Consider the following 23,786-nt stretch of genomic DNA (forward strand, 5'->3'; position numbering starts at 1 on the left):
ACAGGAAAAGATCTTTCTGAGCCAAGTAAACTTACTCTTTGAAGATATCGTCAAAATAACAACAGTTATTTCTATTAAAAACAGTTGGAGATTGTATGCATCTCAAAATCACATTCCTTCATGATTGATTTCACAACACATATGGTCAACTGAAACACGCTGAGCATCAAGACTGAGTTTCAATATGATGTGGCAAGCTGAAAGTGTTTTTTTTCCATTCGGTCAAAAGTGATGATGCCTTGAGCAGGGCAATTATATTTTCATTCAAAAATTAGTCAAAGTACATTAATAAGGGAAGTTTATCCCTTTCCAATAAAAGCATACATTGGCCAATGTAAACGGCCTCCTTAACAGACAATTTATTTGGTATCTTGTTAAGTTTAGTTTTTTTCTCAGAAATACTTTTGTCTAACTGGTTTAAATCGTAGCTGATCTCCTGCAGACACTAAGTGCAAAGACTTTTAGTTTCACATTGCAGGTCACCCAAATATTTAGTACCTAAAAAACAAGTTTTTAAAAAATCTCACGAGTTTTCAGAGATAAACATTAAGCCCTGAGGCCCTCCTCAGTAGAAGTGGTTTCAGATATTTTAGCTAAAATACATGCAAAACTGAGTTATTTCATTTTCACTTCCCCACTCCCCAAACCTTCTACTGCTGGAACTGCCCTACAGCAGGGCTCTAGGTGTTTGAACTTTCCTCCCACAATGGACTTCACCAGCTTCAACCTTTCCCTGTATCTGTGCTCTAGGGCTTTGACCTTCCCTGTACCCCTGGGTTATGGGGCTTTGACCTCCCCTCTACACCTCAGCAGTGGGTTTTGACCTTCCCCGTATACTGGACTAAGGGCTTTGACCTTCCAACTAAAGCTGGGCTATGAGGCTTCGATTCCCCCCTCCCACCCACCCACCCACCCACCCACCCACCCAAATACCTGGTCTATGAGGTTTGATCTTCCCAGTACACCTGGGCTGTGGGGCACTGACCTTTCCCCGTACACCTGGGCTGTGGGGCACTGACCACCCCGTACACCTGGGCTGTGGGGCACTGACCTTCCCCGTACACCTGAGCTGTGGGGCTTTGACTTTTCCTCCACACCTGGGCTGTGGGGCATAGGGGGCTTTTTGATTCCTACATCTCGGCTACGAGGATTTGACCTTGCTACCCATAGACCTGAGCCATGGGCTTTAGCCCTTCCACAAACCCGGAGTAGAAGAGTTTGACCTTTACTCCCATTTTGGCTATGTCCAGCCCCTGGTCACACTAAACGTCTATTCCCAAACAAGAGAAAAATCTGCAGATGCTGGTAATCCAAAGAACACACACAATGCTGCAGGAACTCAGCAGGCCAGGCAGCACCTATGGAAAAACAGAACAGTACAGTACAGTCGACGTTCCGGTTTCACCGGGGCTGGGAGAACAAACAACTAACCTGCCTCCCTCCCCCGCCTCCCGGCGCGCCGTGATTGGTGGAGATGACGTTTGGGGCGCGCGACTCCGCCGGCCGCTGACGTCACTGTTGCTGGGCGGAGCGGGTTCCGGCGGGTGGGGCTGAGGTCGGGTGAGCGACGGACGTGTACGGCTCTTTCCTTGTTCCTTCAGGAGGAAAAATCGACGGAAAATGAGAGGTTTTGGCGGAGATCGCGATCGTGTCCGAGACAGGGGAAGGTAAGGCGAGGAACTGGGCTACTTTCAAGAGGGGTGAGGCCGAGAATCGAGGTAAATCCGATTAATTAGGCAGCATCAGACTCGGGCCTTGTCGAAACACCCGACTGAAGGCTAAATTATCAGTAGCCCTAGCCGCGAAACATCGGTGCCTAACAGTAATGACTCTTGGCCTGGTTTATGCGGCTCACCGTTTGGGTAAGCCGGTTCATTCCGGTTGGTGCCGATCACCGTGAATAGACGAAGCTGGTCCCGCCTTCCGTTGTTTTCCAGCTCGGATTGGAGGGATTGGCGTGTACTGTCCCTCTGACTGGTTAGTTTGCCTGCTGGTGAATTCTTCATACCGATTGGCTGAGATGTTGTCAATTATCATTCCACTCACATCCGGGACTTTAGCTGATGCAGTGATGACGTAATTGACAGTAAAGAGCGGAAATTGGGAGGCTGGTTTGGGTACTGCATCGCCAAGACGAGGCCTCTCGGAGTCTCTGATCTCCGTCCGCAAATGCTGCTTGGCCATGTGTTTTTAATTCAAAATAAAACCGCAGATACTGGCAAACATGCTGGAAATAATCAGCAACTTAGATAACCTTTGTAGAGGAAGTATTTTAACATCTCACCTGCAAATGTTTTCTTAGTGGTTAATAAATGCTGTCTGTTAGTTCAGTAATCAATATGAATAGTGCATACACAAGTGTTGTTTGTGTTCTTGTTTCTGACGGATCTGATTTCTCTGCAGCAGCAATGCGCCACGGTTTGGTGGAGGCTCATCACTGGGCAAGAAGTTTGGACAGCCTGGGGAACGTCTTAGAAAAAAGAAGTGGGACATGGATGAGCTACCAAAATTTGAGAAGAATTTTTACGTAGAGCATCCTGAAGTGGTTAGATTAACCCCAGTACGTATCATTCTGTTGTATAATATTCCAAGTGAAACCTTGTTATTCAGGGTGCCTATTCTGCTTGCTGAATTGGATGTTAGGGTTATGATGTATTAATTTTGGTTATGATATTGGCACAACCACAACGTTACTAATTTTACCTTAGCTCTTGGTCCTAACAATTCCCAACCTACAGTATTGTGCAGAAGTTTTAAGCACTTGTAAAATAATTATGTAAAGTGAAGATTATTTCAAAACTGATGAAATTAGAAGTTTCTAAATATCTAAAAGAGCAGTAAACAGAAAAAAAATTAAATCAAATCAATATTTGCTATGACCACCCTTTACCTTTAAAACTGCATCAATTCTCTCGGGTACACTGTTTGTTCTAACCTGCAGTTTTATAAGGAAATTGGCTGGTAGGTTGATCCAAGCATCTTGGAGAACTTGCCTCAGTTCTTCTGTGAACTTTGGCTGTCTCGCTTGCTTTTGTCTCTCCAGATAATCCTAGACAGCCTTGATGATGTTGAGATCAAGGCTCTGTGAAGGCCATAGTATCTGTTGCGGAACTTGTTCTTTTCGTTGAAGATAATGTTATGACCTTGGTCATGTGTTTGGGTCATTGTCCTGCTACAAAATAAGTTGGGACCAATCAGGCCCCTTCATGATGCTATTACGTGATGGATAAGAATATGTTTGTGCTTCTCAGCATTGAGGATTCCATTCATTCTGACTAGGTCACCAATTCCATTTGCAGAAATGCAGCCCCAAACCTGCGAAGAACCTCCGCCAAGCCTCATAGTTGGCTGCAGACACTTGTCCATGTAGCGCTGTCGAGTTCTTCTTTAGACAAACTGCCTCCTGTTTGGGCCAGAAATATCACATTTTGCTTTGTCAGTCCATAGCACCCCAGTCTTTGTGCTTTTGTTTGTAGGCTTTGTTTCCATTTTGGAGGAATAGCTTTTTGGCAGCAAATCTTCCATGAAGACCACTTCTGACAAGACTTCACCAGCCTGTAAAAGGGTGTAATTAGGTTCCAATGTCTCTGTGAGTTCAGAGCTGATAGCAGTGGATTCCTCCCATTTAGAAGGGACATCAGTTTGATGTGTCTCTCATTTGCTGCACTCAGTTTCCGTGGCCAACCACTGTGTTTCTGATCCTCAACCTAGCGTGTTTCTTTGCTTCTTCGGAAGAGCTTGGACAACACATCTTGAAACTCCTGTCTGCTGCAGAATTTCTGCTTGGGAGAGACCTTGCTGATGCAGGATAACCTTGTGTCTTCTTGTTATGCTCACTCTTGCCATGATGATTTGAAGGTTAAATTGTCACATCTGTTACATCCACACATTTTAGTTTTCTTGTCCTTAGTCCAGTTTGATTCCTTCTACACCAGTCTCTGTTTTAGTCAGTCAACTGAGTTCATTCAACTCATTATGTCATTGATCATTAACTCCTGTTTGTTATCTTTATTTAATCACGCACTGGGCTGTATACCTACAAAGTAATCAAGTTTTTATTTGAAGAGTGGTCTACATGTCTTTACCTTCTTTGATGAAATACAACAAATCTCTTACATTTAATTTTTTGAAAAATAAATGTCTGGAAATCTAAAATTTGCTATTTTCTGGTGACAGTAATGAAAAAATGCATTTTGCAGAATATGTTGCATATACAACAGTTCATCTCTGTGTGACAGGTGAACACACATCATAGTCCCTGCTTTATTATTTTGTACATTTTTGCACATTGGTACATATTAGATTATTACGATTTTACACTTATTAGTTAAGCACACTGCTAAGTGTGTTTTTAAATGTTGCTGCTGTGACGAAAGAATTTCCCACTCAGAATCAATAAAGTATTATTAGAAGACAAAAAATAACCATCTAAAACAAAACTTATATTAAAAAATCTAGGATGTAAAGACTTTTGCACAGTTCTGTATATCAAAGTCAGTCACCTCTGCCTAGAATCTATTTGGGAATTGAGCCTCTTTGGCAGAGAATCTCACTCCACCCTGTGGGTATAAGTTGCTGCAGTTCAGTAACGAGAAGACTTTTGCTCAGTATTGTATATTGATTTTTTTTACATTGCCAAGATTGCTACTGATATGAAACTAACAACTACACAGGTAATTAAGGCTAATGTGGATGAGGTTAATGAAAGGGGTTCATGGCACTAAATAGGACTTCCTGGTTTAGATGAAAGTGGTCTCATTAGCCATTGAAAAAAAGTCTGGTCGGGCATGGTAGGATAGCTGCAAGGACTATAATTTCCTTAATTTAGGGGTCTAGAATTTATGATCACTGTCTCAAAATAACAGTTGAGTATCTAGAAATGAAATTTGGTCAAATAGAATATGTGAATTTGTTGGAGGTAGTATATTCTAGATTACAATCTGTTCCTCCTTGGGTTCTTGCAGATTAGATCTTTGTGTCTTCTGAATACTAAGTGCTAGATTTATATCTTCATTTACCAAACTTGCATCATTTTGAATAATTCAAATGATCCTATAGCCTTCTCTGTGATTGTGGGAAGTTATTGTGACAGTTGGCATCCATTTTAGAAACCTGGCAGTGTTGGAAAACTGACAAAAATTTACGACATTGGGGATGGGGTTTATGAATGTTTGTGTTTCTTACGTAGTATGTAGTGCAAACCAAAAGTATAAAAATATTGTTGCTTTCAGTCTGCAACTGAAGATGTTTCCCACTCCTTACCTGGTGACACCAACAAATTTGTTAGATAATACTGTTAGCAAGCGCTTAAAAAAAAATTGGGGGAACTATTTACTAAGATTTGGCTTGAATATCCTAGATAATGGTACAGAATGCACAGGTCAGGTGAGTTAATTGGGAAGGTAATTATGTGATTAAATGTTTAGTTAGCAGTGCAGTAAGATGCAACAAGATGTTAAGTTGGCAGAGCTTTATTGTGGATGAAGTGTGTGCATGCACATTTCATTAGGAAGATAGAAATGTGAGCTGCACTTTTTAAAAGAGTGGATTCTGGCAATAGGAACTAAAATTACAGACGAGTCTGGAAAAAATGTGAAATTGTTGGGATTTATTTCCAGAGATAAAGAACTTGGAGTGAATGTGTAAATTTGCATTGGACCCTAATCAGTTTTCACCTCTCAGGTCATGATTGACAAGCAGGAGGAATTGGAAAATTGATTCATACAGGGTCTGCCAGAACTGAAGAGAAAAGACCGCTTGGTAGGGTTCATCTGTGTAGACGAGGGGAATAGGAAGATATGCTGAAAAGGCAAAATGGAAGGAATTAATGTGGAGCATCAACAACCATCTTTCAGTTCTTATATAGATCTCTGTACCTTCTAAGCTGAAATGTTGAAGCATCTTAAAGTATTTAGGGGTCCTGCCAAGTAGGTTTTAGAGACAATAATGGGAACATATATTTTAAGGTAAGTGGCATGTAAATTAGCAGATCTTGGAAAAACCTAGAAACACATTTGGACTGATAAATTGAAGGAATGCCAGTGGTATTGTCACTGATGTTTTGGATTTTGTCATTGCTGTCTTGCGACAAGGAGCTTAGCTTATTACTGAAGTTGAAAACTTAATTTGGATTGCTTTTTGACTCTCTCGGCAGTTTGAAGTGGATGATTTCCGTCGGAAGAAAGAAATTACTACAAAGGGAACGGACTGCCCAAAACCAGTGTTCCAATTTCATCAAGCCAATTTCCCTTGTGAGTTTATCAAATGTGTCACTTTCATCTCATCAGCTTAATTACAGTGAAATTGCCAGATTCTAATTTTGCAGCTTTGACAATCAGGAAGCAGCTCTTTCAGTGCAGATGCCTGTTGTACTAAATCATTTTGAATCTATGTTATGTTGATTAGTGTTTCCAATGTCACATTGATTATGTTAAAAACAAAATTACAGGAGAAAGCCATCATGCGTGGATCTTAAAGCTTTCTCAATTGAGTGTGAAATCTAATTGACCTTAGCACCATTGCCTCAATTGAACACTTTCAGTCCTTTGCAGATTAAAGCTTCTTATAAATATTCTAATCATATGTATCTTAATATTTGCTGTCAGTGTATTCCATGACACATGATTGCAGTGTGGTGGAAACACCTTCCTTGTGCAGTTTATACAGTAAGTTGATGATTCAGACTTAGAAAAAAACTACCAGGTCTGCAGGGCATACTATTTGCAAATGCCATGATTAATGACTATTGACAGTTGGTCAAGGTCAAAGTGTGTCAATAGAGGGCTTGGAATAGATTACATCTTCTCCCTTTTGCTTAACAATGGTCCTTGATGTAGAAGCAGTTCGATTCTACTGCACGTGATGTTACTCTGTGCAAGGTCCCATTGATAATGTTAAAAGAATCTAGTTCTGACAAAGAGACATAAAGTTAAATACTTTGAAGGAATTGAGTTATAATGCTCTTCAGTTATTATTTTACCTTAAGCTTCCTGCTTGGGATCTGCTCTCCTGAAAGTATTTATCTAAAAACAAATGTTTTCAATATAGTTTCACATTAGTATTTGACTACATTTTGTTTAGTGTGTTGGGAATTCTGTAGCACTAATTACAGTTGAACAGAAATGCTTTACTTCATCTAGATGTGTTTTGTGTGTGTACTACATTCCTTATCAGGTCACTCCTGTAATTTGTATGAAGTTCCTGTTACTTCTGATGTAAAGTTGTCAACCTGAAACATAAAGCTCTGTTTCTCTTCATAGAAAGTGTCTGAACTGAATATTTCCCGTGTTTTGCTTCATTTTAGATGTCGAGCAGTTTTTTCATAATCTTGTTAAATTTTTCATAATTTGCTGTTAAACGAAGGATTAGAGTGCATGCTTTCACTGTGATACAGCATGTTGTATGACATCAGTAACCACACTGAACGCATTTTAGTCCGGACTGTCTGGTAGTAGACTTGTTACCTGAGAACAGAAGATGGGGTACTAATGGAGAAAAGCAAAATCTCTGATACTGAAGCTCTGTCAGAGTGCAAACCTCCTTTGATTTGCATTATGATGGAGTGTTAATATTACATCAGCCTGGCCACAGCATTTCTCTGCTCTGGTACTGGGTTTACTGTACTATATTCTAGATTTTTTTTAAGTGTCTAGCATTAATATTTTGCTACTTTTCCTAGCCTATGTGATGGATGTTCTGTGTTCGCTGAATTTTGTGGAGCCGACGCCAATACAGTGCCAGGGCTTTCCGGTAGCACTTAGTGGGCGTGATATGGTTGGAATTGCACAGACTGGATCTGGCAAAACTCTGGCTGTACGTACTTCTAGTATTTTTCCTTTTCATTCTTAGTTTACCACTTGAGCAAGCAACGCTTGAATACAGTTTTCTTTGTGGTAGCATGCAATGGGGTCTGCAGGTTTGAATCCTTCAATGTCAATAGCTGCAAAAATGTTTTCTTTTCATTTTTCTCATTGATGCCACAAATGTAGAACACCACAGTCAGTAACATTATGGCCCACCATATTCCTGTCACCACAGCTGCAGGGAAGCTGAGGTTCAATTCTCGGTCAGTGCAGACTGCCAAAAGGCATATTGGGAGTAGCATCAGGGATGCCAAAAAAATTAAGTGCCAGTATTGTGGAAACTACAGATGCTCTGAATAGGAAATGCAGCGTGCAGTATTTCAGGGATAGTGATTCAACAATCCAGATCAAATTAATGCTCTACACTCCTGTCACATTCACATCTAGTCAAAAATGGTGGGCAATTAAACATGCAATAAGTGGAGGGAACTCATGAGTGTTAATGTCAAGGCAGGAAGTACTCACAGTCATGACCATCCACTGACATTGAATGAATGAATGATCCATTTCGGCTTATGAAGCCAGTCTCCATCTGATTCCATTTATTGCTTGATATTCAGTATTATTTTATGTCATTTCTAGTACACAAATATAAAGGAGAACAAAATAATTGTTACTCCAGATCGGATGCAGCACAAAAAAGGACAATAATATAAAGGACACCATGATAATTTTTTTAAAAAAGTATTGTAAATATGATACTGTGCAAAAGTCTTGGGCACATATATAGCAGGGGTGCCTAAAATTTTTGCACAGTACTATAGTAATTTTATGTATTGCATTGTACTGCTGCCACAGAAAAAAACAAATTTAATGACAGCAACACACATCAAAGTTGCTTCTTCCTGACGAAGGGTCTCGGCCTGAAACGTCGACTGCACCTCTAACTACAGATGCTGCCTGGCCTGCTGCGTTCACCAGCAACTTTGATGTGTGTTGCTTGAATTTCCAGCATCTGCAGAATTCCTGTTGTTTAAATTTAATGACATATGTGAATGATAAGCTTGATTCCGATGTGGGTCTCTTTTGTGGACAGAAAGGGGATAGGGAGGTGTGGGGGGGAATATCATGATTGGGAAGGGGTGGGAAGCACTGGAGAGAGATTCTGTAAAATCAATAAGCCACTTGTTTGGAATCAAATGACCTTGCTTGGTGTCTCAGGGCTATATGTATATGTGCCTGAGACTTCTACATGGTATTGAATACATACTGAAGATATCAGTTATATATTTATGAATTATATGTCCATAAATTGGCATTAGGCAAAGGAGTGGCTGTACATAAGGTGACTAACAAAAGATGATAAAGTAGAGACGGTTGGGGGTGTGGAGAGGTGGGTTAGTGGGTGGAGATGTTGATCAGCCTTACTGCCTTGGGAAAGTAACTGTTTTTGAGTCTGGTTAGTCCTGGTTTGGAAGCTATATAGCCTCCTCCCTGATGATATTCAGAAACATCTGAACGCCCTAAGGGATGGATTCTCTGTAAAGGCTGTGGGAAAAGATAATGTCCCAACTATAGAACTAGACTTGCACTGCAGAACTAGGCATGCTTTTAGCTGAAATGTTCCAGTGCAGTTATAATTGTGACATCTACTGAACAATGAGGCAAGTTGCCTCGGTATTTGGTAATTAGCCAGTTTGGATTGCAGTGTGTTCTACACTCAGTCGTTAGCAGAGTGTTGGAAGATGAAATTCAGAGCTGAGAGTGACTGCTAACACCAAGAAGGCAGAATTTCAAGTGGCATCAATGGGCCATGGTAAAACTTGTATGGGCACAAGCTGTGCAGCCTTCTACAAAATGCACTCCAATTCCTTGCCTGGGTGGCTCTGACAGTATCTTCCAAGTTCACGGCCTGTTTGTCTGTCTAGGACAAGAGCAGCAGGCACATTGTATTGGTTAGTTTGAATATACAGAAGATTTAGTTTAGGTGGCATTACAAAATTCATTTTTGGTCGTTTTAATAGAAGAGTTAAATCATCTTGTAAGTAAATATATTAAATGATTAATTTGTGACTGAGGATTTCTTTAATTTCCAGTATTTATTGCCAGCCATCGTACACATTAACCACCAGCCATTCCTCGAGCGAGGTGACGGCCCCATTGTAAGTTCTTTAATTTAGACTTAAGTTACATTACGAGTATTTTTCTTAAATTGCTTGTTTTCTATGGTAGGTTTATAGTTGGGAGTAAGTTCACCAAATTATGACATTTAAAGATGCCTTAAGCTCCTATTGCCCTATATAAGAGCAATCTAAACAGAACTTGTAGGGAACTTGGAAATCTGAAAAACCCAGCATTCAGTGGGCGACCTGGTATTAAGAGCCCTAAGCTCACCGGCTCCATCTGTTGGGTTGTGAATTTTCTGTAAAGGAATTGGAGAAACTAGAGTGAACAAAAAAATGAACTGCTGGAAAACACTCTTACTTCCACCTCCGATTTCTACAGATGCTATCTAGCCTGCTAATTATTCTCAGCAGTTAAAGCATTTCAGTTACTAGCTCTGTGTTGAGTTGAGTATATTCAATGTCTAGCCTGTTTGAATCTTGGATACCAAGGGAGATACAGTATTATGAAATAGAATTGCATGACCTGTTTCTTCTCCCAGGTGAGAGGGGGTAGGTTCAAAGGGGGGATGTGAGAGTTTTAAGTTTTTTTTACTCAGTGTGGTGGATTCCTGGGATGTAAATACATTAAGAGGCCTTCAAGAGATGTTCATATAGGCACACGGAAATGAGGTAGATGGAGGGATATGGATGTTGTGTAGATAGGAAGGATTGGTTTTTGGGGAGGGGGGCAGGTTTGATTGACCTTTTAACTGGTTTGGCACAACATTGTGGGCCAAAGGGCCTGTTCCTGTGCTGTACTGTTCTGTAACTGGGTACTGAGAGTATTTCTGTGTTTCTCCTTCCACAGTGCTTGGTGTTGGCACCAACACGAGAGCTAGCGCAGCAGGTGCAACTGGTTGCTGAAGACTATGGGAAATCTTCACGAATAAAGAGTACCTGTATTTATGGTGGTGCCCCTAAAGGCCCTCAGATCCGGGACCTGGAGAGAGGTATGTGGGACAACGACAGGCCATACTTTTTGTTTCACAGGATTATGTCTGTGCAGATCCTGGGGCCTATTGTATATGTTGATCTTACTCTGAAGCTCTGTGGCTACTTGTGTAATTTCAGGCCTTCCTAGTCCATCATTGAGCTTATTTTAAAAGAGTAAAAAAGAGTACTGTTGAGAGCAGTGCAGTTGATACAGTTAACATGGGCTTATATAAGGTCTTCGACCAGTTACCATATTGAAGAGTGGTCCTAAAAGTTGGGGCCCAGGGAATCCAGGGAAAGTTGGAAAATTAGGTTTAAAATTGGCTTGGCAGTAGGGACAGGATGATGGTAGAGAAGGGTGCTTTTATGATTGGAAGCCTTTAATTAATATATGTGTATACTATAGAGATTGCTGTTTATAATTATGTTAACTATTCAGATATGAGTACAGGAAGGTACAACTACAAGTTTGCAGATTATGCAGGTAATTATGTTGTTGATGTTAAGAAGCATGATTTTGGACAAACCACGACCTTGATGATTTGGTAAGATATTAACAGCAGTGGCTGATTGGAATTTAATCACAATATGAGACTTCATTTTTGCAGACTCGCTGGGTAGGATATACACAGTGTGTGATGGGGCCTTCTGAGTATTGAGGTTGATGTAGATATGTAAGTCCAAGAATACTTTTAAGGGCAGCACAGTTAGATAAGGTGGTAAAGAGGGTCCATTTGATGCTGTTCTTTCACCTAAGCATTGAATGTAATAGTGTTATTAACAGTACAACTTTATAACTGATTGATTAGCTCTCCGCTGGAGTAGAGTATCGCCAACGTATCAGAAGAACATGATTGTAATTGGAGAAGAAATTCACTAGGATGTTGCTTAAGATGGATCATTTGCTTTCTGTTGTATTTTTGCCTTGTTCTAGGAGTGGAAATCTGTATTGCAACACCAGGCCGTTTGATTGACTTTTTGGAAGCTGGAAAGACTAATCTCCGTCGTTGCACTTACCTGGTACTTGATGAGGCTGATCGTATGTTGGATATGGGCTTTGAGCCTCAGATTCGGAAAATTGTGGAGCAAATTCGGGTAGGATTTCCTTTTCTTGTTATAACAATTGCTGTTATATACCTTGAACCCAAACATTCCTCATTCTGTCACAGTGGAAAGTAATGACAGAGTATTCAGGGGATTAGAAATTATGGGAAATCATAATTGGTGACATGGTTTCATGGTGGAGACCAAAAAACGTTCCTTTGTTTCTTTTAGCCGGACAGACAGACTCTGATGTGGAGTGCCACTTGGCCAAAAGAGGTCAGACAACTAGCTGAGGACTTCTTACGGGATTACATCCAGATCAATGTTGGAGCCCTGGAACTGAGTGCCAACCACAACATCCTTCAAATTGTTGATGTGTGTCAGGAGACGGAGAAGGACCTGAAGTGAGTTGTAATCTTCTTTATAATTTATTATCTTGCTGAAGTCGAGTTTTGTGGTATATAAAAACTGTGATGTTTGAATTTGTGTTTAATTGTAGATTGCTCCATCTGCTGGAAGAAATCATGGCAGAGAAAGAAAATAAAACAATCATCTTTGTAGAAACCAAGCGTCGCTGTGATGACTTGACCCGTAGGATGAGAAGAGATGGGTATGCTTTAGCTGTCATGAACTCAGAGCCAGAACAATTAGCTTATAAATGTTAAAGAGAATCTAGATTTCTTGTTGTATTCCAAAGTGTAGTTCAGGTATCTTTAAATTATTTCCTGTGATTACTAGTTTAAGTGGAGTACCATAATTGACTGGATGAAAGCCATTGTGGTTATATAGTTAATGGAAAAATCAAAAAAAAAATCACTGCTCAAAATCTGAAATAGAAACTTAAAATAAAGATTCTCAGCATTTGGGCGGCAGCTATGAAGGAGGAAATTGGTTACCATTTCAGGTTAGTGATAAAGAGTTGCAAGATTTGGGTGCAGTACACTAAAGGATTAGGTGTTCTTTCTGTGGTAGGCATTTGGTACAATATGTGGCAGAATAGATGAATGCTGGTGCTGATGGAGTGGTGGATAGGAGAGCAAACCTGTGTTTACACTTGGAAAATTAGAAACAGTAGTGTTATGTTGGGCTGTGTCACATAAAAGATTGAACAACATTTTTTTTTCCTTCTTTCAGTTGGCCAGCGATGTGCATTCATGGAGATAAAAGTCAGCCAGAAAGAGATTGGGTCCTTAATGGTAAGAATATTAAATAACGTAAGAAACAGAAGTAGGCCACTTTGTCCTTGAGTTTACTTTGTCACTGTTGTGGTTGATCAAATCTTCTGCCCAATCTTTCTGACTCCTTTTTATTTTAAATATCTGTCAATCTCTATCTTGATTATATCTAGTGATGCTGTCTCCGCATCTTTTTAGGGTAAAGGATTTTGAGAATTTCTAGCTGTAAAAGACATCCCTCCCCATCTCCACCTGAAACTGGTGGCTGAAGCTATTCCTCCTGCTTGTATATACCCACCTTGAGGAAAAACAATCCATTACCAATCCCCTTCAGAATGTTAGTTTCAAGAAGGTCACTTCGCTCTCCTGAGCTTCCGTGAGGATCAACTTGCTTAACCTTTCTTCATATGTCAGCCTCTTCCTGGAATCGCCAAAGATGGAGGGCGGGGGGGGGGGAGCGGATTGTACTTTCATATTTGACTGTTGCAAGCAAAGTTTTTATAAATAACAAAATGCAGTCAGTGCTCACATGAATATTGTAATAAGTTGCTTAAACATTACATGAACTGCAGCTTTTTTAAAATTTTTTAATACGTCCTTACTCATTACAGATCAAAAGCGGGTTTCATAATACATAAGAACTTAGAGAGGAGTCTTTCGTCCATTGAACATTTTTGGACTAAACTATTTACTCTGAAAGGAAAACTCCCTGGTACCTCAGATAATACCAGGCACAAAATTTGCATTCTGCTACTGTTATGCCTGCCTTGATTTAAAACCTAGTTTGCTTTTCTTCATTAACTAGGTTACTTTTCCAACCTTGGAGTGCAGCAATTCCCATGATAGCGGGATTGTGCCACTATCTCAGTGCTGCCCCAGAACACTTTTCAGATTGACTGACTATCAGGCTCTTGCGATCCTATTGTATATATCCACGTCAACGTATTCAGTCTGGCTCTTTTACTTCTTAATTAGTTAGAATCAGCATCATCTTAATGCCTGTTTTCCCACAGAACACAAAAATGCTAATGCTGGAAGTTAAATGAAAACCAAAAATGCTCTGTATACTCAGCAACTCAGGCTACATCTCTGAATAAAAATCAGAAATGCTCCTTGTACTCACCAGGTCTGGCTACATCTCCGGAGAAGGAAACAGTTAATATTTCAGTCTTTCATCTTGTTGAATTTAAATTTTAGAAGATAGGTAGGCAATATTCAAAATAACCTGTCAGTAGTAATTATTAGAGTTAAATACTCCTTTTACTTAGATGCCTGTGACGTGTATCGTAGCTTCACATGGATAACCCTTATCTTTGTTCCACCCCTTCCATCTTTGTTAGGTTGTCCTTTATTGCCTATTTTGTTAATGCATTAATTACTTTCTGATCCTGCTAATTTCCTTAAAACTTGAGCTTTCTTAAATTAAAATAAATTTGATCCTTAATCTGAATACCTTTCAGAATTTGTGCATGACTGAATCTATGCTGCCTGGTTCTACATTATCTCCCTAAATGGGTTTTTCTTTTCTGTTCATCCTGCCACTAGTGCAGAATGTTAATTGTTTCTAGCTGTAGACTCTCTTCACAGTGATCTTTACATAAGTTATACTGCCCTTTCTGATATCTTAAGGTCACAAGCAAAGAGGAATGATAATACCTGGAGTTCACTGATCCCGATTTGTGATATTTAATATTAATGTATCTAGCAGAACATTTCTAGCTAATTTTGATTATTTCTCTGGTTGTTTAGATGTTATATATTTACAACTGTTCTTTGGTTGTGCTCTTACCTTTTGAATTTTGCCCCGTTCATGACTGTTTTAAAAATTTGTGTATTTTAAATCTGGAAATGTAATATTTACATTGCTTGGCATAAATGCATTAAATTGGGTTCAGTTCCATTCTCCAGAAGCACCACCCCCTTTGCAGTGGTTAATATGTTAACAGTCACTTTAAGTATAACTGTGTTCATTGAACTGCTGTTTAATTTTATTGAATGTTGTTAGGCCAACTATGTACTCGCTTTGACTATGTTCCGCTTTCTGTTGAACATTCTGGGAGATGAGCACGCCTTATGTTTCCATAAAATTTACATATTTGACAAATGGTATATATTTGTTATGTGATCTAGTGTGAAGTGTCTTGGGCTGATGTCCTGTACTTGGACATGAGAAATCATTCTGATCTGCACAAATTATTGTTTGTCTTTTGTTCTCCTTGGAGGAAGAATATTCTGCAGGAAAATCTGCATCCTTTAGGCTGGCTTCTATTTTAATCACTTAAAATTAACTGAAAAAATGACGGAGTTGAAAGAGAAAATATCCTGGTTTTGTCTTTTTTAAGTAAAGCACTTTTCTGTTCTTTCTGCAGAATTCCGATCAGGAAAAGCACCCATCCTTATTGCAACTGACGTTGCATCTCGAGGTTTAGGTTTGTACTTGACTTGTTTACAGAAAAATGCTTTTCAGAACAGACTCTGAAATTTTCTGACTTGGGAGAGATTGTAGTTAAAGTGACGAACCATGATATCCTCACCATCTTGAGTATGTTAACTAAGTGGCTTAATTTTGTTTTTTAAAATATCTCTTTGTTTTTATATTAAGGTACAGGCCTGCGGCAAGGCCTAGGCATGACAAAACGAGCACCAAGAGGGAGAGGAGATATCCATCTACCGCCACCTACATAAACCAAGCTTAGCCTTACCATGTGGGGCCTTTAACCCCTATGCACTGGGCTGGCTGTCCAAAATTTGGGGTCTACGGATAATGTTTACCCCATCTGCCGTTATCCAGCTCGCCCTGGCACTGTCTGGTTCAACCTCTGCAGCAGATTGGTTCATTAAAATAAATAGGGTCTTCAGATGGTGTGTTTGTCAACTGACTGGATTTCCAGCATGGCTTGCTCATTTGGAATTGAAGCCCCACTCCCTGCCACTTTTGAAGAGAATATCTTAAACATCTTGACTTGCCTATCAAACTAGCATAGTGTAGTACTGAACCAGTGGAGCTTTATCCATTTTAGTTCCAGGTAGTCTTCCCCATCTACACCAGATTAGTGTACAATGGGGCTGGATTAATGGCTATGTGCACTGTGAACTCTCGATTTAGATAAGAGTCTTGGTTTTGTCGCTAAGGAAGAAGCAGATATAAGTATTTAGTAGTGTTTATTTTTGGGTGGTCACCAGGTTTAATATTTAACCACAGGGCAGTTTAATGCCAGGTATAAAGTTATTAGGAGTTAACACCTATCTAGATTACTTTTGAACTGTGAATTTCAATTAAATGAATGGAATCCATATCATGATATCAGTTGCTTCCTACAGAACAGCAGTTTTTCAGTGTAATGTATATGACACTGTAAGAGTGACAGTATGATATGCAATAATGTAGGGGAATACATATTAGAAGTTTGGAGACTACACTGGTGCAATTCAGATGCCCATTAAGGGACATTGAAGCATTCCCTTTGAAGCATGTTTTTGTTATATACTAATGTCATTGGTTTGTATTATTTAAACAAAATGCTTGTTTTCTTCACAGATGCAGGCAGTTTGGTATTTGGTAGGTTGGCAACAGTACTGATGTGCTATATGTGCACAGGTAAAATACTTTTTACTGACTTGCTGAAGCAGTTTTGATTAACGAGCTTGTATTTGTAAGTGACTACCATGGAGTAGTTCTGATAGTTGACGCAGCCTGCAATATTTGTGGGTATTCTGATAATTGGTGTTGAAATGGGTTAGGATTAACTTTCTTTTTTAAAGAGGCGGATGCAACTTAACATGATATGTCCCCAGTTTAGTCCAGAAGAGCTCTTTTACAACTATACGGCTTTAATTTTCTAACTGCTGGAATCCAGTACAATCTTAATATTTTACCGGCAAGCATCATTATCTGAAGCCCTGTTCATTTAAAACCAGCACAAGCCAATTCCAAGATCAGAAAATTGAAAGCAGAACCAAAATTCCCCTGTTGAAATCTGACTTTCTCCCCTCATTCAAATTTGACACACCTGATAATTGGTTTACTTGCTGAAACTAAGGGGCGTGTGGAAATGTCTGCTGATTAGGGGTTTCACACCGAGCACTGCATTTAAATGGCAGGCCAGTTCTGCAATCAATCTGTTAAGTGACTTGGAGCTAGAAATAAACCTTTCTAGCCACTGATGTGGATGGGAAGACTGCATGGACTGACTGTTACTGGCCCACTATTTCAGACTGAGATGGACAGACTGTTCCGAAATAACCTCCCCTTTAACGGGCAAAGGCAGTAAGATAGGAATTAATAGTATTGTGTCCTTGGTCTCTGCAGGATTTGGCTACAAGTTTAGATTATGTCATCTTTGGAAAAAATGTCCCTTAATGGGGGAATTCCAGTTGGAACAGTTTGCTCATTCTTAGTACGGATACAGAAGAAACTACTTGATCCCCGCTGGTTCGCAGCAAGAGGCCAACTGATCCATCTGGAATATTGTGGATTTGTGGCTCTATTGCAATCTTCGGGGTATGGTTTCTTATGAAGTGGAGTAATGTGGTGCAAACAGTTTACTCTCAACTATTGTGAAACCCCTACTGCCAAGCATGCCAAGTATCTCCCTCACCTTCACAGGACGTCATGTCGGGGCTTGTCCGGTTACATCTTGGGCCTGTCTGAGGTTTCACTGCCCGAAAAGCGGGTTGCAAAAAGGTTTGAAGGTAGGAATGAGTAGATTGCTGCTTTCTGCATCTTGCCTAGACACTGTTGAATTTGATACAAAACTGAGAACTATTTCATTTAGGTCAGTCTGTTTCTTGTTACCTATTGATTACATCAGGCTGGGAAAAATTTCTTCTGAGGCATAGGAGAGCCAATGGACAACTTTGTCAAGGTGCCACCTTGAAGGTGCATATTTGAGTCTGGGGCTTTGTGTATGGAAAACTTTCCAAGAAGGCTCGACTATTATAAAAACTAGTATAGCTATGACACATTTTGATCAAATGTCCACAACAGATGCGTTACCTAGTATTTTTCCCAGTCTGGCATTAACAATGGGCTCAGATTTTTTTTTTTAATATGCAGTTTATGTTATATACAGGCTGTTGCAGGATTATGCTAAAACTTATTCAAAACGATACTTGAGAGAATCTAGACTTTAATGTTCCATACTTTTTCCTGTCCCTATTCCTTAACATAATAACTTTCCTGTCCTTTGTATCATCAGCTAGGATTGGATTTGCAGGAGTTACTCCACAGAAGGTCTTCACAGCTGCACTATCAGAGCCATCTCTTGCCAGTCAGTGGGAAGTATGCTACTGGACAGGGATAAAATAGAGACGGTGAACAAGAAGACTCTTGTATTGCATCATAAATGACCAAATATTGTTGTTGTTTGGTTTTGTCAGTCTGATTGTTTCTCAAAATAATAGGATACTTTAAAAAAATCTGTAATTTGAAGTACACAGGTCAGCCAACATAGGGTCTAGAGTCCAAGTGGGGTTATCGCCAGGCACGCAGGTGCTGTTATGTAGATTTTCTTGTATTCTTTTCACTTCCTTTTATTTTTAGGGTATTCCACTGTTCAGTCAATAAGAGGGTGCCACTATATTCAATTTCCAGTATTTTTTTGGAGTTCTTGATGATCCAGGAAGTAGGGAAAATAATTGGGCTTTGCAATCACTTACAGCTTAAAGTGTAAAATGCACCCTGGAATGTGAATTATGAGACTAGAACCTAAGGAGGATGCTGGCAACAACTTTGCACAGTAGGTTACAATTATGGTGTAAGCTTTTGGCTTCACTGTGATATAAATGGAGTTGCCCTTTTAGAATGGGGTACAGATCAAAGCTGGCTACCTGAGATCTGTATCTTGTGTACATTATTAGTATGTGTCCATTTCTATTTGATATCAATATGTGCTTTAATATGAATATTTTTCATTTCTCGTGTACACTTTTCCTCTCTGTCTCTTGTTTATTGCTGTCTTGGGATTCAACATAGAAACACTCGCCAATGAAATAAGAAATAGCAAGTGAAACTTGAGCCCATTTTTGTAATGAGAAACAGACTTGAAAAATAGTTTGTCAGTAAATTGTAAAGAAAAAAAATAATTTGAGTCTGGGCAATAGATGCAGTGTGGGCTGGGAGTTATTGGAGAGATTGGGTTTGAGGACCTTATTTAATGACTGCGGTCCTCTGGTGCTACATGAAAGTCGGGCTGCAGAAAAGCCATCCATCCCAACGTGTGAGACTTCTCGCTACAAGGGAATGCTCGATGCATGCTCTCCCAGCTCCACTGGTCCCGTGTCGCATGGCGGAGGTCGAAAGGAGACCGCCAGAACCAGAGAAACGGGAGTGTGCATCGGACTGGTAAATACTATTCAACACAGAAGGGAGGAAGTCGAAATTTATTCTGGATTTCAACTTTAAAGTATGGATTTCAATGACAACATGCCAAATCTGGAGTTGTCTGTTGGGTTAAAAATTACCATACAGTGACTGGTAAGCAAACTGATTTCATTAGCTTAGTGCAGTGAATGAATTACATCGAAGATCAGGATTCTGTATTCCAGCGCCTCTGTCATTTTACAAACTGAACCCCAGATGATGTTGGATTAACCAACTTTGAATCCTCATTCACAAATATCAGGATAGATTTTAATGCTGGTCATTATAATGGTCCAAGTAGTGATTGTACTGTAGTGGGTGGCAGTGTAATAGTCTAAGCTGGGATGGATCACAATCTTTCAGCTCCATAACAAATCCTTGTAGTTTTTGTAGTTCTAATCTCCTGGGTTTTGGATGTTGATACCTTTCCTCTTGGTTATTCAGAGGTTTATATTTAATATGACGTGGATTTGCAATTGGGCTACCAAGTAATCTGCCATTTACAGTATTATCATTTCAAAAACAGCACTTGATCTTTCTAGTTTTCATAATCTGAACAAAAGGTGACTTCTTTTGATATGTGTTAATGAACTTCCCTGAAATGATAATAGTTTTTCTATTGAGAGTAGCGTGTCCAGATCCAGTATTACCAGTTATGGTCCACCTTGGTTTTGTGCAGATTGATTCTGATTTTCATGGACCAGTGATGCTATGGTAATTTCTAACCCTGACAACCATAATGTTTGAAGATTTATAATAATGCTACATTAAGAAGACAAGAAGGGAGTATTCCTTTACTACCTATTTAGGCCAGAATTAAATAATGTTATTTTGCACTGAAATTTGAACTGGTTTTGTTTTGGACCTTTGGTGAAGATTGGTCTAGTCTTCATTGTGCGAAAAGTAGCCTTATCTCTGGGTCTTCCAGATCTTTAAAAAAATTGCCCCTTTTTGTAACTGTGTCCATTGAAATAGTATTTTAAATATGGTAAAGTGGTGGAATACCTGTGTACTGCTGTTTATTTAAAAAAAATTATATATATAGAGGTTCAGGCAGTAATGTGTGAATTTATCTAATCTGTATTTTTGCCCACAGGTTTCTTTTCCAGAGTGGTAGTCTAAACATAGATTTAAAGCATGCATTCTTCTGTTAAGTGTTATTGGTGGTTCATAAAATTTGGTGAATGTTGCTTGGAGGTGTCAGTTGTCAGGGATAGATTGGAACTTAATTCTGAAGCTTATGGATTGTCAGATTCATAGTGGGAATTTCAGAGGATATTTTCAAGTGTTCTTCCATGTGTCATCTGAGATATATTTTCAATGTGTAAAGGTTTTGATATTTCATTGGTTCTTGGTTATTGTCCCTGTGTACTTTAATAATGGAAAGCAGGATGTGAGGTGGTACAATGTGATTGGCTTCATCTGACTTCAAAAACGGTTGAGCTTGGCGGCATAGTGTTGCTTTAGACCTAAGCTGCTCCTGATCTATTTTAAAGGTTTAATTGTTGCAGCAAATAGATATTTGAAACGCTGAACAACTTTTTAGCCATTTAGTTCAATTGTTACAGGAAGCACAAAAGCAAAGGTTATGGTAGTATTTGAACTTTGAGATGAGAATGAACATACAATTCCTTGGAATTGTTTAAAAGATGGCACGGTCTTTTGTAAAGTCTTATTTCAATCTCAAGTTTCTCCTCACTCAGATTTATATCCACCTAGTGAGTAAAATAGTTAGAAATTGATAGAAAATCAAATAAGTCTTCCACTTTATAGCTGCAACTTAAGCAAAGAGGAGCAGGCTTACTCAATGAAACAGGCCTCAGTTTTTCCATTTTCTTGAGGTGGGTGTATTAGGGTTCTGAACACTGAATGTGGGACAGTAATAAATTTGTTTTATACTTTTGTGCTCAGTGTTCTGCCTTTTGGTTTGTGAAGTTTTTGCTCAAAGCATGGTGTGGGTTTAAGCTCTTTGCATGGAAGGCCAATACTGTAAACATGGACTGTAAGGGGTGCTTGTACTAAATCTTGTTCTAACTCTTCTTTCTACCTGGCTGTTGTGGTGTACTGCTTGTGCTGGTTCAAACTGGCACATCCCCCACCTTTCCACACCACACTGCAATTCTGCTTTTACAGACGTGGAAGACATCAAATTTGTCATCAATTACGACTACCCCAATTCCTCTGAAGACTACGTACATCGCATTGGTCGTACAGCTCGCAGTACAAATAAAGGCACAGCCTACACCTTCTTCACACCAGGCAATGTGAAACAAGCTAGGGAGCTGATCAAGGTATTGGAAGAGGCCAGCCAAGCTATTAATCCAAAGCTGCTACAGCTTGTTGATCATGGAAGAGGAAGTGGAAGAGGTAAGTGCTTTTGTTTTACTTTGGAAACTATAAAATCCAGCTGAGACACCAGGTAATGCTTCTTCAGTGGAGCTGTCATCTTGCTTACAGGCCTGTTGTGTGGAATTGACTGCAATTGTACAAGATTATCAGTGTCTTTCAAGTTAAAGTGATTAATATTTTAAATGAACAGCTTGGGATCTGCACTGTAGTAACAACAATATGTAAAGCTACCTTGGTGTCAGATAAAATCTAAATTGTGTGACTCTTCCTGTTTAAAATATTGATTACTCACCTTGAGCACAAAGACCTGAATCTTGCTTTTAAGCTTCTCCATAGTTGGACAGTGTTTTTAAAGGTACCTCTGGAACTGCCAAACCAGCATTTGCCATGTTTGCTGCTAACAGATGTGATCAAGAACTCAGCTTCTGCAGAATTACTTCAGTTAACTTGTTTTCAGGGGTTGCTTCAATTGTTAGACCTCTCTAAAGATCTTCAGAAATATTAGAATCCTAGAATCACAATTCTGTGCAGCCCTGGCGTCAGACTACAGTTGGAAAATAACCTGTGGCATTCAGTCTAGAAAGATTGTGGATTAGTGGGAATCCTAAACTCAATGGGAATTCTGGGTGTCAAGAATTGCTGGTATTTAGCAGCAAGCCATAGTCCATAATGAGGTATTTGCTGCCATTTCTTGAAGTAGTAGTTCATTTAGTCCCTTATGTCCTGCCACACATCCATATCCCTAAGCATCTTTGCATGCTTTTCAGAGCCCAACCTGCTAGTTAGCTTTGTATATTCAACAAACAAGTTGATTATACATACCCAAAATTATTGATTTAAGTTGTGAAGGACTTGGCCCAGCACTTAGCTCTTTGGCACTCCATTGGTCACAGTCTCCCAACTAGGAACTGACTTGTTCATTACTTATTTTTATCCAGGAATTAATCTTAAATTAAAATCAATGTAGTGCCACAAACACCATGGTGTAATTTTGTTTAATAATATCCTCTGTGGTGCCTTATGAAAGTCCAAGACCAACACTGGTTTTCCCTTGTCTGTTCTGTTGCTTGCAACTTCTGAACTCCCAACAAATCCTTTCTGATTCTGTCCAGCATTCCAAGTGCCCTTCTTCCTTAACAATACATTCCATTGTTTTCTATTCTACTGATGTCAGGCTGATTGATCTATAGATTCCTGCTTTACCTCTCCCTCCTTAGCAAGTGGGGGTATACAGCTGATTTCTTTTTCATATCACAGTTTTCTAAATAACAAATCCACATCATCTATGCATGCATCAAGAATTGCTGATTGAGGAAATGTAATTTATTTCTTTCCCATGTAAATATTGTGAGGGATTTTTTCATTCTTTTCCCTGGCTTTTTGAACTCAGGATGAATTTCCATAATCTGAATTGTCATAATGCAGTGTGCGCTTGGATTCCCTCCTTTTCAATCTGTGGAAACTGTTATAGCATCTGTAATTATTTTGGAGGATGAGACACTGCCAATGTATCATCAGCTTTTAGTCTCATTAATTGTAAACTAGTGCTTATTTCTTTGAGCTCATTTATTCCAGACCAGTAGTTCTCCACTATTTCTAGAAGGTTTTCTGTGTCTTGTACTTGAGCACTTCGGTTAATTACTTTGTTTTTTAAACATAGAAACATAGAAAATAGGTGCAGGCGTAGGCCATTCGGCCCTTCGAGCCTGTACCGCCATTCAGTATGATCATGGCTGATCATCCAACTCAGAACCCTGTACCAGCCTTCCCCCCCCCCCCCCCATACCTCCGATCCCTTTAGCCACAAGGGCCATATCTAACTCCCTCTTAAATATAGCCAATGAACTGGCCTCAACTGTTTCCTGTGGCAGAGAATTCCACAGATTCACCACTCTCTGTGTGAAGAAGTTTTTCCTACTCTGGGTCCTAAAAGACTTCCCCTTTCTCCTCAAACTGT

At 39.5% G+C, this 23,786-nt stretch overlaps 1 protein-coding gene across 2 annotated transcripts in view; it reads left to right on the plus strand.

Moving 5' to 3' along the window:
- Positions 1–1,529: 1,529 nt before the first annotated feature.
- Positions 1,530–23,786, plus strand: part of LOC140204903 (probable ATP-dependent RNA helicase DDX17) — a 31,315-nt gene continuing 9,058 nt past the window's right edge. Inside the window, exons 1-12 of one of the 2 annotated variants that reach the window (XM_072271835.1) lie at positions 1,530–1,667; positions 2,404–2,560; positions 6,155–6,251; positions 7,679–7,812; positions 9,899–9,964; positions 10,776–10,917; positions 11,835–11,995; positions 12,176–12,348; positions 12,444–12,554; positions 13,079–13,140; positions 15,489–15,548; positions 21,614–21,847. In XM_072271835.1, the coding sequence (XP_072127936.1) occupies positions 1,621–1,667; positions 2,404–2,560; positions 6,155–6,251; positions 7,679–7,812; positions 9,899–9,964; positions 10,776–10,917; positions 11,835–11,995; positions 12,176–12,348; positions 12,444–12,554; positions 13,079–13,140; positions 15,489–15,548; positions 21,614–21,847 (1,444 nt within the window). In that variant the 5' untranslated portion in view covers positions 1,530–1,620. The remainder of the gene's footprint in view (positions 1,668–2,403; positions 2,561–6,154; positions 6,252–7,678; positions 7,813–9,898; positions 9,965–10,775; positions 10,918–11,834; positions 11,996–12,175; positions 12,349–12,443; positions 12,555–13,078; positions 13,141–15,488; positions 15,549–21,613; positions 21,848–23,786) is intronic. The other variant, XM_072271836.1, reaches the window with a different exon arrangement.

The sequence above is a fragment of the Mobula birostris genome, chromosome 11, assembly GCF_030028105.1.
Source record: "Mobula birostris isolate sMobBir1 chromosome 11, sMobBir1.hap1, whole genome shotgun sequence".
In the NCBI taxonomy this organism is placed as follows: domain Eukaryota; kingdom Metazoa; phylum Chordata; class Chondrichthyes; order Myliobatiformes; family Myliobatidae; genus Mobula; species Mobula birostris.